Source organism: Lepidochelys olivacea (genome assembly GCF_965140295.1).
Source record: "Lepidochelys olivacea isolate rLepOli2 genome assembly, chromosome: 11".
Classification (NCBI taxonomy): domain Eukaryota; kingdom Metazoa; phylum Chordata; order Testudines; family Cheloniidae; genus Lepidochelys; species Lepidochelys olivacea.
Window position 1 is genome coordinate 50,687,999 of NC_140421.1, and position 18,288 is coordinate 50,706,286.

At 39.3% G+C, this 18,288-nt stretch overlaps 1 protein-coding gene across 3 annotated transcripts in view; it reads right to left on the reverse strand.

The window, feature by feature from the left end:
• The window catches only part of CALCRL (calcitonin receptor like receptor), a 94,356-nt gene that overhangs the window by 18,625 nt on the left and 57,443 nt on the right, over window positions 1–18,288 (reverse strand). For all 3 annotated transcript variants that reach the window (XM_084642924.1, XM_084642925.1, XM_084642926.1), the window contains 4 exons: window positions 10,524–10,650; window positions 8,571–8,724; window positions 6,649–6,709; window positions 6,475–6,541 (listed from right to left, as the gene is read on the reverse strand). In XM_084642924.1, coding sequence (XP_084499050.1) covers window positions 6,475–6,541; window positions 6,649–6,709; window positions 8,571–8,724; window positions 10,524–10,650 — 409 coding nt within the window. The remainder of the gene's footprint in view (window positions 1–6,474; window positions 6,542–6,648; window positions 6,710–8,570; window positions 8,725–10,523; window positions 10,651–18,288) is intronic.

Sequence of the window (18,288 nt, forward strand, 5' to 3'; positions counted from 1 at the left end):
AGTCCCTGCCTCACAGAGCTTACACAAGTCAAGTCAGACAAAGGTTGGGAGGGGCAAATAGATGTACACAGAAGGGAAATGACTTGCCCGAGGTCACACAGCAAATCTGTGGCAAAGGTAGAAACATAAGGTTGGTTGGTTTGATGAGGTTCAGTCCAGTGCCTCATCCATTGGACCATACTGCCTCTCATGTTAAAGTTACATACCTCACTGATTTCAGAGTAGCAGCTGTGTTAGTCTGTATTCGCAAAAAGAAAAGAAGTACTTGTGGCACCTTAGAGACTAACAAATTAATTTGAGCATAAGCTTTCGTGAGCTACAGCTCACTTCATCGGATGCCTTGTCTTGTTAGCTATCTTGCCGAATTGTGGTCTTCAGCCTTATTTAAAGAACTGTCAAGGAAAAAATACACTAAACTATTGTAACATGTTCCTTCTTATAAATGGTAGAAATAATTTTAAAATCTGTCCTTTTCAGTGGCAAAAATAAAAACTTTGGCACAGAAAAATTCATTTGTTAATATAGCTGAAGTCAAAACTGCTTTTACTTAAATTAAAAACCCCTGCTATTCTTTTTTTCCACTCTGATCAGTGATTCTCGTCAGTTGGAGAAATGGACATCGGCCTCCATTTCCCCATTCTCCTGCTATTCCTTTATTCATGACTCTTTAGGCAAACATTTGCAACTCACTGGGCAACTAGAGACAACTCCAGTCAAGATACAAATTATAGCTGCTCCTTTCTTGGGCGTAGATTTGATCAATAACACAATAGCATGGCTTCTAAAAGCATCGTTGTTAACTTCATGGAGGGTGGGACTTTCAAAGCAGCCTAAGGGAGTTAGGAACCCAATTCCCATTGGCTCCTGCTCTGAAAGTCCCAGCTGTGGTCTTTAAGATGTTGCTCCTACAAGGAGAAAAAACACTTTCCTCTAGTTACCTTGTTAGCTTAATATTGTTGCTTACAGTTGTACTAAAGCAGGTCATGCTTAGTTAAGTGTGGACATTGGATTGGCAGTCAAACTGCTTCAGCAATGAGGGTTCTGCTTACACAGCCAAAGCAAATGCATTTACTCTTCCATCTTTATCCCTGACTTGTCTTTTTTTAATCAATGTATAACATCTAACTATTATCAGGATGGGAAATTACAGTAACCCTTTCAAAAAGGATCTCTTTTGTTTCGCACATGTCATGGGAAAGATTTACAACCCTGTTCAGTCTTCATCATCTCTACATCCATATTTTTTCCTGCCTCAGTGCCCAGAAAATTTATACTGAGAATAAGATCCACATTTTCAACCTACTTTTCATTAAACATTCATGCAGGAATATTAAAGTTGTACATACATTTAAATAAACAAACAACCAAATAAATAAATAAAAGCAGTTGGACATAGAGATTTACAAGCCTCAAACACATTTTGCGCCTGATATTGCTGTCATTGAAATCAAAGAGCATTTTTATTGTTGACTTTGATGGGAACAACACTGGGCAGTTTGGGCCTGACCCAGAGTCCACTGAAATCAATGGGATTCTTGCCATTGCTTTCAATAGGCTTTGGATCAGGTACTTTGTGCCCGTTTATCTTTGATATTGATTGGTTTGGGGGAGGAGGGGAGGGAGGAAGATATGAAATTTGGCAAATAAGGCCAGACCCTGTAAGGTGCTCTAGTTTTCATGAAATTCAGAGCTCAAAGGTATAAACTAAGGTAGATACAAATGACTTCTCAGCTTTAGAACTGACAGCATAGTTACGTACATGACATCTCCTTGACGAGACAGTTTTGGATTAAAGAAATAGTAGTATATTAGTATAAAATAGAGTGACATGCATTCTCTGGCTGCAATCTTGGCCCTACTGAAGTCAACGGCAAAATTCCTACTGATGTCAATTGAGCTGGGATTTCACTCTCTATATATGCTGGGGAGAGGAAAGGTTAGATGGATTTAGAACTGGTTTTCAGAGGAAATACTAAAGCCCTAGTACTTTCCAGCCACAACATCTACCTGGTATGGAAGACCTGATTGTCAGGGTAGAGGGAGGCAGGATACAGGGAATCTCTGCAGGGGTCCATGTCCCACTGGTCATGGATCACAGTTCCAGAGGAACACATTGTGCTGCATTATGGAGAGGGTTTGGAATGGGACAAAGGCAAGTGATTCTCAACTACATTAATTCACTAGCTAATCAACCTGTAAAGAGGGCATGAGTACCCACAGCATCTATGTACCCCATGGACCTCCTCAGCAAACATTTCTCAACAGCTAAGATAATAGGCTGACCAGTGGGTTCAGTATTCTGTCCTAGGAGGGTGTGTGAGGGGGAGAAGAAATCCTATTTTCTTATTTTAGTTGGCAGAAAACTGAGATTAAAGGTAGACAGACCAGGTAACAATATCTAGAGGGCTTGATATAATTTCCATTGACTTTAGTGGTTATTGAATCAGGTCCAAGTTTGGATCTGGCCCCTGGTTAAAGTGGGACCAATGTTTCCATTCGAAGGGATAATTTTCAGTTGCTTATAATATTTTCAATCTTTTTTCCTTCCTGGCTGAAATCTGTCAGATTTGTTCTCAGTCTAGGAGAGAATGTTTTCTGGAATGTTGGAGTCAAAAAGGTTCAGTCATTTTCATGGAGAAAGTGACAAATTGCATTTTTCCCAGTATAATTTCTTTTGCAGCAGTCATTGAGAGCTGGGCTCATAATGCTGGATATTGAGTTTATGTCCTGTAGTAATTTCATGAAAGTAATTGTGATGTCATGCATTTGTGACACTCAAGAGGGAATTTAGAGTGGTTATAATATGAGAACAAATGGCTTCAAAGCAGGCATCAAAAGAAGGAGCGAGACAGTGAGGGTCTAGAACCTCCCTCCACTTTGTATAAATATCGTTGATGATGATCAAAAAAGAATAAATAAATAAAAACAGATGCATGAAAAGTAAATGGATTTAGAGGGTGGGATTTTCAGACATGCTCAGTGCCAGTCTAGTGAAATCAGTGGCAAAACTCCCCTAGACTTCAGTGGGAGCTAGGGTGACCAGACAGCAAGTGTGAAAAATCAGGACAGAGGGTGGAGGAATAATTCGAGCCTATATAAGAAAAAGCCCCAAATATCAGGACTATCCCTATAAAATCGGGACATCAGGTCACCCTAGTGGGAGCAGACTTACAAAAAGCATTCAGTGTTGGCCTATTTAAATACACCAACTTTTTGTTTGTCTTCTCTGTATGAAAGTGTCTAAGTTACAAAATTTGAAAGGAAGTTGAACAAAGCCCCTTGCCAAACCAGCTAACAACAAAGCGAATAAACTGATCGTGATAAGTATTAAAGGTTCAGTCGCTGACACACTTCATGAACATTATGACATATCACCAACTGGCTGGAGATAATCAGTGGCCCACACATTCTGTCTTCTGTACAAAGATGACATGCAGATCGAAACAATTTCAGCCTCAGGGGCAACTTTGAACTATTTACCAAAACATTGTTCAATTTATTAATTGTTAACAAAACTGCCTTGGGCAAATTGGAAAATGATATGAAAAATTAAAGTTGGTGTGTTTTCACATGCTAATTTTGCTGAGGTCAGCCAGTCTAGGTTTTCTGATTATCTTATACTAACAGGAATTATTTTAACGTGTAGAGTCATTGACATGTTCAGGCTAATTTATAAAATGTTACTATCATTGGATAACAGTTTAGCAGAGTTTTATATGCATTTTTTATAGTTATTAATTGCCAAGATAGCTGTGCTTGTGTATGTATATATAAAATAGAAATTTTTTCTTTAATCAGCCAGATATTTTCCCTTGAGTCATATTTTCCTTTGATTAGTGATATCACAAAGCCAAAATTCCATGGATTAAATTCAGCTCTGGTGTAGGTGGGTACAACATCTATTTACTTCAGTGGAGATGCAATTACTTACACCACAGGTTAATTTGTGTTTGTGATTTAACAAACATTGAATTGTACACTCTAGTAGATAGACTTTACGCAGGCAAGTGAGGGTGGGAGGTAGAAGATAGAACAGAATCATATTCCCTCCTGCTGCAGTAGCCTCCAGAGGCAGAACACACACCCTTACACATCTTATGGAAAGGGGCTGGGTGATGGATTCACATACTCACAGGATTATTAGTCAGGGCCTGCCTCACCTGTTCTTTCCTCTGCTCCTGTTGCGGGGGTGGAGGCGAAGCCCCTTATCTATAGCTGGTTGGGAATTTTCTGGTGAAAAGTTTGTCAAACCTGAAATGCTTCATGGGAACATCATGGGTTCAACAAAGTTTTGTTGAATGACAGGCAGGGGTCCATCAGAAACTTGCCTGGTTTCCTCGAAGGTTGCTGGGGGGTGAGGTTTCCAGGGTCCCCAGTCCCACTGTACAGACTGCACTGAGGCCAAAGATCCCAGGGCATCTAAGGTCAATGGCTTCAGGGCAGCCCCACTATACCGATTGACCCAGGGCTGGAGATCCAGGCTTCTAGTGTCTGAGACTTCAGGGTAGAGCAGCCATGTCAGGGCTCACAGGCTCCCTGCCATGGAACTGAGAGCCTGGTGACCCTGGAAGTCCTAGCCCTAGTGAGGACATGGCTCCCACAGCAGGCAGTCTGGAAGCTCCAGATTGAGCCAGGGCTCTCATGGCTGCTAGGCTTCCTGCTTCACAGGTGTCCAGGCAGCCAGCCGCTCAGTTTCTTTTGATAACAATTCAATTTTTTAAAACCATTGTTCGTGAAATTTCCTGTTAGTGGGAAATTTCAAAAATTCAAAACAAAGTTCTGAAATGGAACAAAAACCTATTTTGAAATATCAGAATTTCTACTAGAACAGAAATTCCAAGTTTCAACCAGTTGTACTCTTACCTAACTCTCTGCACTCCCCCTCCCTCTCTCTCTCTCACCATCCCCCATGGAACCACTTTCAGGTCGTTACGCAATACTAAATTTGGCCACAGGATTTTGACCTAATTGAAAATCTCATTTTATTTTTGTTTAGTGCCAATACTTTCTGGTCTTGGACATTTGGGGAAAATTTTCAGAAATGGTGATTTAGGAGTTGTTTTCAAAAGACACTGAAGTACCTAAGAGACTGAATCTCATTTTAAGTCAGTGGGACTTAGGCCTGGTTTTCAAAGGTATTTATGCACATAAATATGCAGATAGGCCCCAACTTGGATTTCATTGGGAGTTAGGTGCTTGCATAGTTAAAGTGCTTCTGAAAATTCATCTAAGTGCATCTTTAGTCTCCAATTGCCCTTGGAAATCTGGCCGTTAAGTGCCTAAATCATTTTTGAAAATGGGACTTAGGCATTTTTGAAAATTTTGCCTTTTGACACTGTATCTTTGCCAGAGATACTATATATGGGAGAACTTCTGATGTGCCTCTGAGGCCTGGTCTACATGGGAAAGTTGCATTGGTTTAATTTAAATTGATTTTTAAACTGATATAGTTAAACTAATGCAATTTCTCCCCCCTCTCCCATGGACACTCTTATTTTGGTTTAAAAGTGCCTTATATTTTGTAAAAAGAAAAGGAGTACTTGTGGCACCTTAGAGACTAACAAATTTATTTGAGCATCTCACAAAATCTTATGCTCAAATAAATTTCTTAGTCTCTAAGGTGCCCCAAGTACTCCTTTTCTTTTTGCAGATACAGACTAACACAGCTGCTACTCTGAAACCTTATATTTAGTGTAACTTAAACTTGTTCCCTGTCAATTTAGGCTAAATCAAGGAAAGATACTCTTATCCTGAAATAAGTATGTCCACACAGGGCTTTGTACCAATTTAACTATATCCGTTTCTGTCATAGGTTACACCAGAGAAACTCTCTCAGGTAGACAAGACCTAACTGTAATTAATTGTGATCCATGTTGATCAAACTAAGAATGGCAACCACAGTAATTAGACAAGAACTCTGTTTAGATTCAGAAGAGAGGTAACTTATCCATTATGTCAGCACAAGTACTATCAACAACCAGTATAGTAAAATATTTTCATTACCAGAAGCATAGAAAAAAGAAGAAAGGGAGATTTATTTCCAACTGTGAAGTCATTTTCTGGCAAACCTTAGCAAAACTTTGCCCAAGTTCATCATTGGCATGAATGCAACTGCACTGACTACAATGGAATTGAATCTGCTTACATGATGGTTGCCATCTTGGCTTACACACTGGTGATTGAACTAAGGGCCTCCAGAACTAAAAGCATGAGCTGAAAGCATGCAGCAGCTTGAAAACTCTGTAGCTGAGGGCTGTAACATACTCTATCCTCTGTTGATTGGACACAGAAGGGGACCCGTAACATACATTCACTGGTGTTTTGCACTTAAACCATTAGTGAATCTGTCCTCTTGTCTTCACAGTCACACCCTTTTTGTGGTGGGAGATATTGATCCTACCCATTCTGTAAAAAGACTAGGAACAATCAGGAAATTGACAAGAAAAAACAAATGATCATATGAAAAACGCCTACCACTAAAGCAGCACAAATAGGACCATGGATAATGTACAGCAGATGAGTTTCAGAACTGATCCAGCAGCTGTGGAGAAAATGGGAAGAATAAACATTTGGGCTTTTTATTAATTATCATCTCTCCTTGAAAGAAAATGTTACATTTTTAGAAACAAAACCTGAGATTTTACTTACTTGTCATTGAAATACAGACTTCTCGCTATAGCGTGTATGCAGGCAGGGATCAACGGGAATCCTGAGAACAGCAAATTTATAAATCAGCCTAATTCAAAGATTAATTCTGACTTCATCAAAAAAAGAACTGTTAAAGTGGCAATGAGTAAATTTTAAACATAATGAATGAATACACATAATAAACCTAATTTCATCCTGCATGCCTCACTCAGGCACACAGATATAACTGATTTCAGGTACTTTTCGATTTGAATGAGACTTTTCCAGAGTAAGGCCTGATGTAGCAAGCATCTGTGTTGAAAAATCTAATCCTGAGTAACAGTGCAGCAAGTAAGGCTCCAATCCAGCAAAACATTTAAGCAAGTGAGTCGACCCATTGACTTTGTAAAATTAAGCACATGCTTAAAGCTCTGCTGGATGAGGGCCTCGAGTAGGAAGACAGATTGAAAATTTTAAATCAGATCAGGTAAGTTAATGTAACAACATTTTTAATCTACTGTTTTCATTCTCACACTTGAAAATTAATGCTCATTTTTAGGCATGTTTCCGTATATCAGTGCAATTCTGTGTAGATGGCTAGACAAGCCCCCCTCTAATTCACTGGTGTTTTGCAGTATGAATAGCCATGCAATTTTACTGGTTATGTTTTTTATGTGTTTTGTTGGTTTCTAGTACATGGAAAATAACTAGGAAGCAACTATTTGCATCAGCTGTGGGAATCTTATATTTTTTCACTTTGACCATGCTACGTACAAAACTATATAGCACTATACAGCAAAACATCATTTGATTTGCTCCAATGTATGTCCTGTCATACAGAAATGTAGTCCAGTATATTGTGTTATTACGAAATTTGAATCTGTCTATATAAATAAATCTTAGGTCAAATTGTAAACAAAAAGGCATTTTAAAAAAGTACAACTCCAACTGTACTGACATTTTCCAGACTGCAAGCTGTATTAATTCTTAACAGGATATGCATAAAAGTTCACAGTCTCAACAGGGTTAATTAAAATGACTCTAGAATTATTTTTAGTGATCTATAGTACTTGAGTTGATAAAAATAAAACTACCAGAAAAGAGATTTAAAATACTTTATTGAATCCCTAATTACCTACATTTTGAACAGTGATTTTTGGTGCCCAATCTGAGACAACGTAAAAGGGCCTGATTTTCAGAAACTTCTGAACACCTATGCTCTCAAAATCAAGCCTCTTGAATGCGTCTCAAGATGAGCAACCAAAAGCTGAAGCACACAAAATCACTAGTCACTTCAGAAAATTTTGGCCTGAAAGCTTTGTGCAAATACAGCCAGAAGCCTGAGTCCTGCCTTTTGTGAAAGTGCTATCCCACACTGCCTTAATTTGTCATGTTCAGTTTGTGGTCTTTGGTGGGTTTTTTTACGTAAGCTCTTTACCTACAGTAGTTCTCTATTTGCTTTGTGAACAATACAGGTCAAGCGGAACCTCTGGAAAAATAAATGTTTGGCCTTCCCCAATTCAGTTTTGACCCTCCTCCACCCTAGGCCTGGTGAGACATCTCAGGAAACAAACATTCATTCCTGTATAAACATCTTCAAGATGAGAAACAATGAATAATTACTTCTTATTGTCTCTTCATAGTAAGAGGCGCTTTTCTCTATGCAAAGGAGGAGTCACTTCCTGACTTCTCCAGTACATAATCTGCCTTTTAGCAAAGACAGAAGTATGCGCAGAAAGCTTTGCTAAAACAGTAAGGACATATTTAATTTCAGAGAAACAAACTTGATCTGGTATACATTGTTGAAGTATATGCGTACATAGTATTAGTTTTATAGATTTAAATTAAAAATGATGGTCCCCCCCCAAAAAAAGAAAGAAATCTTGAGGCAGCAGTTGTTTGTTTTTTTTCTTTTAAAGAGAACAACCTATGGAATTACATACCCCAGCCGAGAAGATAATACCACATCAGGTGTTGTTTCTCTGCAAAGACAGCCACCACAATGAGAGTATGCAGGTAAATGCCTTCACAGAGCATCCAGAAGTAATTGCAACCCATTAAATACAGGTAAATGAACTGATATACTTTGCAACTAACCTGTGGAAAAAACAAAGAATACAGCTTGAATAGTTAGTTTGTAATGGTTCCAAGAGATTTAATGGCAAGAGGGAAGCATTACTTATTGCATCACTCTGCTTTGCTACAAAGTTTGCTTTGATATGTGTTATTCATAACGCAGTACTCAAAAGGTGACATCCGGATGACTCCACAAAAGAGACTGTAGTTTTATTAGCTGGCTTGATTTTTGGGATGAATGCTGAAGGCTTCCAACACCACGGTGAACATAATGGACCTAGGGAAATCTTTTAAAATGATGACGTTTTCCCCTCAGAGGTTCCTCATGTTGCCAACACTGATGTAAATTAATCAATGCAGGTAAATAAAGATTCCTCAAATCTTTGTGAAAAGTATCTGATGGTAAGTAATATCTTTGAGAAGAAGATCCTTTGATTAGGCCACATTATCCTCTCAGTTACCTCTCAGTATCCTCCAGTGGGAACAGTGCATGCACTCTCCTCAGCGAAAGAAGGAGATTCACCTCCGTAATAGCTTTTTAGACTTTTTGCCCCAGTCCTCTCTACAAAACTTAATCCTAAACTTTAGAACTAAACGAAGACAGTCTAATAGGGTGTAATTTTCCTCTCACACAGTTTTGCACTGGTCTACTTCTACTATGCTACACCAATGTGAATGCTATCAAAATCAGGCCCATACACATTTATCCTACTGTAACATTACACAGGCAAGTTCCCCCATACCAGTCTGAATCTGAATCATTCCACTAAAGATGTTGGAGTTGTACCAGTAGTGTGTGACAGGAAAGCCAGTCACTATGGATGCATTTATTTTTATTTAGTTCTGGAGCATAATCTTAAATTCTTTTGAAATAGTCCAGGCAAAATTCTAAATGGCTTAGAAACCACTACCTCTCCTGTCCACTGGAGAAAACTCATCTAAGCTTGGATTCATGGGATTGCTCAGAATAATCATTCCCTTGATAAGCTAAGCAGACAGCAGCACATGACAGAGCTATTTTAATGTATAGCTAGCCTTAGAGTAAATACCAGAAATATTATATCTAAGACCACCCAGAAGAAAAAAGATATCTACTGTATGCTAACCAGTAAATTTTCTAGTTGTTACTGCTAAGGAGTGAAATGCAAGGTTAAACCATCAGGCACCTGACTGTATCTAAATGGAAGTATTTTTGAGTATTGAAAATGACCAGCACTTTTTATGTAAGTGTTCAGAAATGAACAAGGGCTATACAATCTACCCCTCACTACTTAAGCCTCGCTAGCTGCCCTGCACTCCCATGAGACAGTGAAGTGTCATTATCCAACTTTAAAGGGGGAGGAGGGGTGGGGGTGGAACAAAAGCCACAAAGAAAGCAAATAACAGAGGCAGGTTTAGAACTCAAGACTTCTTGACTGCCAACCCCAGGACAGATTCATCCCTGGTATAACTTCGTTTAAATCATTCTTCCAGATCATACTACTTTCCTGACATTGTTTTAGTATTGTGCAAGAATACAAGAGATCTAGCTGCATGACACACAATACCAAACTGAAATCAGAAATGTAGTCCAATACTATCTATTTAATAAAGATCCATGTGATTTTGAACTCCCTTGCCTTCACAAACCTTAGCTGGCCAAACTGACCAGACATCTGTTGCATTATTTAAAGAATGAATAAATTCTTACTGCAATTCAAAAATGTTAGCTTTGATAGACATGATGTCATGAACTAATGATATCTAATTTATTAATATTTTCCATCACTAAATGTCTTTCCACACAAATCAACAGTGCAGCCAAATCCACTTTCACTTACTGGATTAGTTGCAACTAACTGCTGGTTGTTGGCAACTGCCGCCAGCCAAATTATTGTAACGATGGAGTTGCAAACAAAAGAGAAAAACAGATTTTTATGTAGGGTGATCCTTTGGCAACTCAAGCTCCTAGAAAAGAGAGACAAGAGCAAATTAATACATATGAGTTCTCAGCCTCATATTAACTATTCTGCCAACTCATTTTAAAATAATAAATTTAATTTTGTGAAAGGTAAAGATTTTCTTTATCCTTGATTTTATTTTCATTTGGCTGTATAATGCAAACCATGTGCAACACGTTTTATTATGCTTATAAGAAAAGCACTTGCTTTGGAGCAATTAGCTAAAAAAGGTCTGGAAAAACATGTTTACTTACTATTGCAAGGTGATATTTTATTCCATGCCAAATTATTTTTTTAAAAGCGTACGCCCCACCAATTATTTTCATACACAGGAAAATAGCATTTACTAAAGTATTGGTCCATCTAACCCAGTATCCTTGTTCAGAATCACACAGCAAGTCCATGGTGTGGCACAGACAGGAACAGAACCGCGGTCTCCTGACCGTCAGGCTCCCTCTCTCTAAGAGCCAGGGGCCTGTGTGAGTGTGAAAAGGGAGAGAATCACCGCAATAAGAATCGCCACCTCTTGCACCCTCAGTGCAGGAGCTGAGCATCATGGGAGTCCAAGTACCACGGGAGCGCAAAGACTCTGTACGGGGTGAGCATCACTCCTAGCACTAGCCTCTGCAAAAGAGGTAGAGGAAGGGTTGCGGCCTTCGGGAGAAGTGTCACTGGACGTCCAGGGAGCACTACAGTGGTCGAAAACTATGCCTACACTTACAGTGGCTTGTAGGGTACAGGTGCTACATCTGTAGCTCCATGCGGCAGGGAAAGGCTCTGGCAATGGGGTGGAATTGTGGCTACTGGAAATGTTGCAGTACAGCCCTACCCACCTACCTTCCTTTTGGGGGGGGGAGGGGAGGACGGTAGCGTTAATGGACAGAGAGAAATTCTAATGGAAAAGGGAGAAGCTATCACAATTCCAATGACTGTTTACTGGTGTGGAGGCCAGACTTCAATCAATTCACGTTAGTGAGCGCCACGTCTGAACGCATCAGGAAAGGGAGGGAAAACCCCCAGCTGTCTAGTCTTTACAAACAGCACACCGAGAAAACCTAAAATCTGGACAAATATTGCTCCATATTTGAGCCAGGAAGATGATACAGATTAATATAATGTTTTCATAGCAATGTATTTACAGTATCTTTGCAAGAGTTGAGGTGCTGTGACTGGCAATCTGTTGAAGACATGCGAGACATAGGAAGAAAGGAAAAAGTTAAGAAGACAGTCACCAGTACGGTTAGATAGGTGTATTCTATGCCTGTTCAAGTCATACTGTAAAGATCTGCATTATAAAATTATGGTTATGCATTGTTCACAGTTTTTGCTCAGGCACCAGAAGGGAGTATGAAGCTTCCCACAGGTAAACAGAGCTGACCGTAGAGGAACCCGTGCCAGTAAAGGTTAAGTCTAATGTGTGGTGACACAATATAGACGCTGCAAGCCCAGCGAGCATGTGTATAAATAGCAGTGTAGACAGTGAGGCACAACTTAGGTGAGTAGAATGCCCTACGTGACTGAACCCGAGAGTATATACCCTACACCTCTCTCTATAGTGCCTCCATGTTCTATGCAGCTATTTTTAGCAGTGTAGTGTCTTGATGCCAGAGCCTTTCACTACTGTAGTGAAAGGCTTTGGCAATAGGAAAAGGCTCTAGGAGGATAGAGGCGGCGGAGAATGGCTCTGGCATCTCCCTGCTGGAGCCTTTCACTACTGCATGTTGCTACACACCACAGTGGACACAGCCTGCCTTTCACTGTGGTGTGTAGCTGCATGCTATTGCAAGTGTAGACAAGGCCTAAATCATTAAGGACCAGATTGTGGAGCCCTTGTTCAAGCTGAGTACCACCTTACTCCACATGCAGTCTCAATGAAGTCAATGGGACCACACTTAAGGAGCAAGCAGCTAATTCACATGAGGAAGGATGTTAGAATCTGGTCCCAACAATTGGCAAAGGTTAATCTTCTGGAAAAAAAAATTGATAGAAAAAGCACAAATCACAAAATGCAGCTATGAATATGAATTAAGTTGTAAATTATATTCTATTAGGTCTTCTGTGGATATAATTTTGTTTTTGTCTTTGCGGTTTAATTTCTGAAGAACATGCAGGTTTGACTATGGATGTATATCGAAATTACTCCAGACTAGAACTAATAGTTATATGCAAAAATGAGTCATGAACAACTCTGGGACTCTGTGTCTGCTTATTGTCAAGACCTCAATGCACAGACAAGGAAAAACACATAAAACTTATGAGGATATCTGTCAGGGTCATCCAACAGCTGTTCCTGTTGAATATTCAGCACTCCCACCCCGCGCCCTCCCCCACCCATGCATGAAAGCAACATAGGACAAGAAAGCAAGACTGATGGTATTTTTAAAAGGAAGAAAACACTCTTTCAGCAATAAATAGCATTCCTTCCTAATCCTCTCCCCCTCCGCACTCCTTCTCCACACTGTTTTTGTTACTGATATAATGGTCTTTAATAATTCCTCCTCATAATTATGATCTAAGTGTCATTTAAGGGTCTACCATCAGGTTTACCTTCATGAAATAAAATTTGGTTTACATTTATCTCTGGCACTCCATGAAACACATTTCTCTGATGTCTGTGGATAAGAACTACAGGGTAACATTTTCAAAAGTCCTTAAATGATGTAGGACCAGATTTTTAAAGGTATTTATGCCCCTAGAGAAGCAGACAAGTGTCTCTTGCAATTATTAAAAGCATTTAAATGAGTTGGGCCTTTGACTTTCAATGGCAATTAAGTGCCTAACTTTCTTAGGAGCTTTTTTAAAAATTCCACTAGGAATCTGCCTTTTTAAGGTGCTAAAATACCCTTGTAAATCTGGCCCTTTGAAAGCCTAGGTTCCATTGATTTTCAATGGGATTTATGCTCCTAAATGTCTACAGCACTTTTCAAAATGGGATTTAAGCATTTTTGAAAGTTTTACCCAATAAGATATATACAAGATCAGGCAGTATCTCTGAAAATAGTCTTCCTGCCTTGTAACACAAGAACAAGGGGAAGTTCAGAGGAACTGAAAAGTGGCAACTTCAAAACTGACTTTTTTTTCTTTACACAATCATAATATGGCCCTGGAACTCACTGCCAAAAAATTAGCAAGAATCAAAAAGAGGTTGGGCATTTATATAGATAACAAGACTCTCCAGAGTTATAATAGCTAATGCTGACATTTTTTGGGAAGGGATATAAAACCATCTGCTTTAGGATTTAAACCAATCTCTACCAGGGTTTGGCATGAGACCTTCATGAGGGACAGATTATCCAATGTCTGTCTACTATGAGGTTTCCTGCACCTTTCTTCTGAAGCATCTAGTGCTGGCCACTGTTGGAGATAGCATACTAGACAAGTCAGACCACAGGTCTGATCCAGTACAACAACGTCTCTGTTTCTAATTGATTTTCCCCCTTTCTTCCTCCAAACCCTTTCCCTCCCCTCTGTACTTGAAAACTGTCACTTGCCCCATCCTTTCTCTGCCCTCTCTTTATTTTAAATCTTTCTTAAGAGCGGGTTTAGCAGGTAGTTTATATGATACACAAGTAAGATGTGTGTGTGGTACTTCAATGTGGGGACACCCCCCCTGATTTTCTTTCACAGATCCCTTTCCAAAACTGCACCAGCTTTGTGCAGTTAGTTCACACAACACACAAGTCCAGTGTTTGTATGCTATCAGCTTAGAGCCATGGGAGAACCAGAAAGTTGAACCAGTACAAGAAGTTCTACTGGGCAGTCACAAATAGAACTTGAACCCCCCAAAGGGTCTGATTCTGTATTGAGAATCCAAAATATTTCAGTGGATTCTAAAGTCAATGAAGTGAGTTATCCAACAAAATTGTAGCTATGACAAAACTTTTCATACAGAAAATACAAAATCCGCATATCCATTGTTTCCCATATGATATTAGCTGGCCTTCAGTTTATTCAAGTATTTTTAGTGCTGCTTGGAAAACACTTTTCTCTGTGGAAAATAAAACATTTTGGTTTTTGACTGAATGAAAGCTTTTGCAGAAAGTCTACTTTCTCCAAAAGTTTTGATTTTTCAGCTGAAAATCAAAAAGTTTTAGGGTTTTGACAAAAAAGGTTAAATTTTCCATGGAGAAAAGTATTTTCCAACCAGCATTAAAAATACTTTAATGAACTGCAGTCCAGCAGATATCATATGGGAAACAATGTTTTCACTAAAAGCATAAATACATTAGAAACACAAAATTCCAAATATGCTCCCACACAACAATAAAAAAGCACCATCTGTTAAAGCCATGAATTACCTTAACAAATATCAGCCAATACATAACACATCCTAGAATTAGGCTAGATCCTCAAACATTTTTGTACTACTAAAAATACTATACAAGATCTGTGCATGTATCCCATCAGAACATCTTGTAGAGGCCTTTCCTCAGCTCCCTTTAAATTTTGTAATTTCCTTTTGTATCCCAGCATAACCACAGACTAGAAATTGTGGTTTGTGGGTCTGGATTTTTTCCATGTCATTCTCTAAGGATATCGGGTCTTTCTTCCAGAGAAACCATTGCCTTAGAGAATTAGACAAACATAACATTCTTACAATTTACTTCAATAGTAGCAATGCTAACCACCTGGCTTTGCTGTAAACACTGATAGCGTTGTCACAAGCTGAGATGAAATTGACATGGATTTCTATTCCAAACAGTGAAAATCAAGCTTTAATATGACTGTGGTTTCAAATCACCTTGAAATTTGTTCAAAAATTCAATGCCCAAACATTTTTTTCACAGCATTTGATTTTCAATCTGTTAGAACGCTTTATGAGTTTTAGAGCAGCAGTAAAACCCTCTCTGTGCCAAGTGAGTGTTTGCACTCACAGGTTCTTCATCAGTCTATTTTATGCAACAGTGAGCAATTAACAAAAAAGTCTCCATAATATACATAGTTCTTACTGAAGAATTACAAGCCACACTCACGTACACACAAATTTACAGTTTTCATGAGAAGCAGAATAACATGAACATTGTGGTTTAAGGTTAAGATTTCCAGAAGTGTCTAGTGGTTTTGGGTGCCCAGCTTGAAACACCACATAAGGGCCTACATTTTCAGAAAATACTGAGCACCTATCTTCTGAAAATCATAACCCTTTATGGTGTCTCATTTGGGCGCTCAGATGTTGATGCATCAAAAATTGCTAGTGAGTTTTGAAAATCTTAGTCTAAATCTTGAAAAGCATGCACCTAAATTGGAGGTTCACTGTGTTCAGTTGGATATACCTAAAAGATGGTTTTGCATATAATTGCCAGTTGCATACTGCCCTTATTGGCCTAACCCAGACCAAACAAAGTGAATAGAAGTCTTTGGGTGAGATTTTGATTAGCCCCTCTGTTTCCAATGAACTATTAGGCTATTCAGGGATAAGATAAGATATATCAAAAACTGAAAGGATAAGAGAGAAAGAGAGATTATAACTTTCAATCAGCCTGCTGAAGGTTCATATTTATCATGAAAATAACAATTAATAGGTGTAGTGTTTACTATCCTAATTAGCCCTGTTGTCTTTGATGAGATTACTCACAGTGGGAAGTCTTGCAAGGTCTAGGAACAAATTTTGAAAGAGAAAGTGATTAAGGACACAGAGGTAAACAGTAATTGGGATAAAATACAACATGGTTTTACAAAAGGTAGGTTGTGCCAGACCAACCTTATCTCCTTCATGGAGAAGATAACTGATTTCTTAGACCAAGGAAATGCAGTAGATCTAATCTGCCTGAATTTCAGTAAGGCATTTGATACAGTTCTCCATGGGAAATTATTAATTACATTGGAGAAGATGGGGATTAATATGAGAATTGAAAGGTGGATAAGCAACTGGTTAAAGGGGAAACCACAACATGTCATACTGAAAGGTGAACTGTCAGGGTGGAGGAAGGTTACTAGTAGAGTTCCTCAAGGATCAATCTTGGGACCAATCTTATTTAGTATTTTTATTAATGACCTTGGCACAAAAAGTAGGAATGTGTTGATAAAATTTGTGGATGAGGAGGACCAGAATATATGGAGGAGGACCAGAATATCATACAAGAAGGTCTGATGACCTTGAAAACTGGAGTATTTGAAGTAGAATGAAATTTAATAGTGCAAGGTCGTGTACTTAGGGACTAACAACAAGAATTTTTGCTGTAAGATGTGGACTTATCAGTTGGAAGCCACAGAGGAGGAGAAAGAAATGGTGTATTGGTTGATCACAGGATGACTATGAACCACCAATGTGAAAAAGGCTAAAGCAATCCTAGAAGGTATCTGGAGAGGTATTTCCAGTAGAGACAGGGAAGTGTTAATACCATTATACAAGGCAGTGGTGAGACCGCATCTGAAATCCAGTGTACAATTCTTGTTTCCCATGTTTAAGAAAGATGAATTCAAACTGGAACAGGTGCAGAGAAGAGCTACTTGGATGATCAGAGGAATAGAAAACCTACCTTTTGAGAGGAGCCTCAAACAGCTTGGCTTGTTTAACCTAACCAAAAGAAGGCTGAGAAGAGATATGATTGTCTCTATAAATACATCAGAGGGATAAACACCAACGAGGGAGAGGAGTTATTTAAGTGAAGCACCACCATGGACACAAGAACAAATAGATATAAACTGTCCATCAATAAGTTTAGGCTTGAAATTAGACAGTTTTCTAACCATCAGAGCATTGAAGTTCTGGAACAGCTTTCCAATAAGAGTAATGGGGACAAAAAACCTAACTAATTTCAAGAATGAGATTGATAAATTTATGGAGGGGATGGTATGATGAAACTGCCAACAATGGCATGTAGCCAATCTGCAACGGCTAGTAGCAAATATCTCCAATAGCCAGTGATGGGACATTTGTTGGGACAATTTCTCCAAGTTACTACAGAGAATTCTTTCCCAGGTGTCTGGCTTCTGCATCTCGCCATATTTGGGTCTGAGAAGGAATTTTCTCCTAGGTCAGAATATCAGAGACCCTGGGATTTTTTCGCCTTCCTTTGCAGCATGAGGCATTGGTCACTTTCAGGTTTAAACTAGGGTTGTCAATTAATCACAGTTAATGCCTGTGATTAACTGAAAACAAAATTAACACATTAATTTTTTAATATGTTAATTGCATACCTCTGGGCAGGGAGGGAGGAATCTGACAGTGTCTGGTCAGGCGCAGTAACCCAAGCCATTACCAGCGGGTGGAAAGAGAACAGAAGAAGAAAGAGGAAGTGGCTCCCATTCCAGCTCCAGCAGAGAGGTAGGGATCCTGACCCCACCGTGCCCCAAAGCCCTCAGTTGGCCCCTCGCTCTGGAGACTAACCCCTGTCCCCGTGTGCCATGCCTCTTGTTCCAGGGATCAACACATTGCCCCCCACACCGTTCCCCAATGCCCTTGGTCAGCTGGCATCCCATAGAGAACAGGGGCTGGTGAGCTCAGCCTCCCTGCACTAGTATCTCCTCCCTGCCCCATGTAGAGTCCCTAAGGTAAAATCCACCCTCCCTTGCAAACAAGGTCTCGCTCAGCTGAAGGGAGCCCACCTAGATCAGTAAAAGGAGATTAACAGGAGTTTATTCGCTCTGTTTAACAGAGCGATTAAAACTGAGATTCATCATGATTATTTTTTTATTGCTTGGG